Source organism: Carlito syrichta, unplaced genomic scaffold (genome assembly GCF_000164805.1).
Source record: "Carlito syrichta isolate Samal-C Ts95f unplaced genomic scaffold, Tarsius_syrichta-2.0.1 Scaffold306592, whole genome shotgun sequence".
Taxonomy (NCBI): domain Eukaryota; kingdom Metazoa; phylum Chordata; class Mammalia; order Primates; family Tarsiidae; genus Carlito; species Carlito syrichta.
In genome coordinates this window covers 760,132-760,512 of record NW_007250688.1, presented here as the reverse complement: position 1 = coordinate 760,512, position 381 = coordinate 760,132, and the positions used below count along the sequence as shown (strand labels likewise).

The following is a 381-nucleotide window of genomic DNA, read 5'->3' as shown; positions in this document are numbered from 1 at the left end:
GACCCCGCGGGACCGGGGGCGGGCGCGCGGCTGGGCTTTACCTGTCCCGAACAGGTCGACACCAGGCGCAGCGTCGGGCGGGGGCGCCGCGGCGACTTCAGGAGCGGGCTCGAAGAGATCTAAGAGCGAGAACACACCAGCCTTGGCCGGGGTGGACGCCCCGAAGCGGCCCCCCTCCCCGTCCAGCCACACGGCGCGGGCGAGGCGGCCATGGCCTCGGCAGGACCGTCGGGCCACAGCGTCTTCACGCGTGCCGGCTCCTAGCCGGGACATTCGAGGACCAGAATTCGGTCCACCCGATGGAAAGGGACCATCGACACCATCCACAACAGCAACGGCAAAAAGTTACCACCAAAGATATCTAGAGCAGGAGGGGCGGCG

The 381-nt window shown here is 68.8% G+C and overlaps 1 protein-coding gene across 1 annotated transcript in view; it reads right to left on the bottom strand.

Annotated features, from left to right (window-relative positions):
* SNAP91 (synaptosome associated protein 91) overlaps window positions 1–381 on the bottom strand; it is a 160,743-nt gene that overhangs the window by 37,805 nt on the left and 122,557 nt on the right. Inside the window, exons 17-18 of the mRNA XM_021715053.1 lie at window positions 350–381; window positions 42–119 (exon numbers count right to left, since the gene is read on the bottom strand). The exon at window positions 350–381 is cut by the window's right edge and continues 157 nt beyond it. Of these exons, the coding sequence (XP_021570728.1) occupies window positions 42–119; window positions 350–381 (110 nt within the window). The remainder of the gene's footprint in view (window positions 1–41; window positions 120–349) is intronic.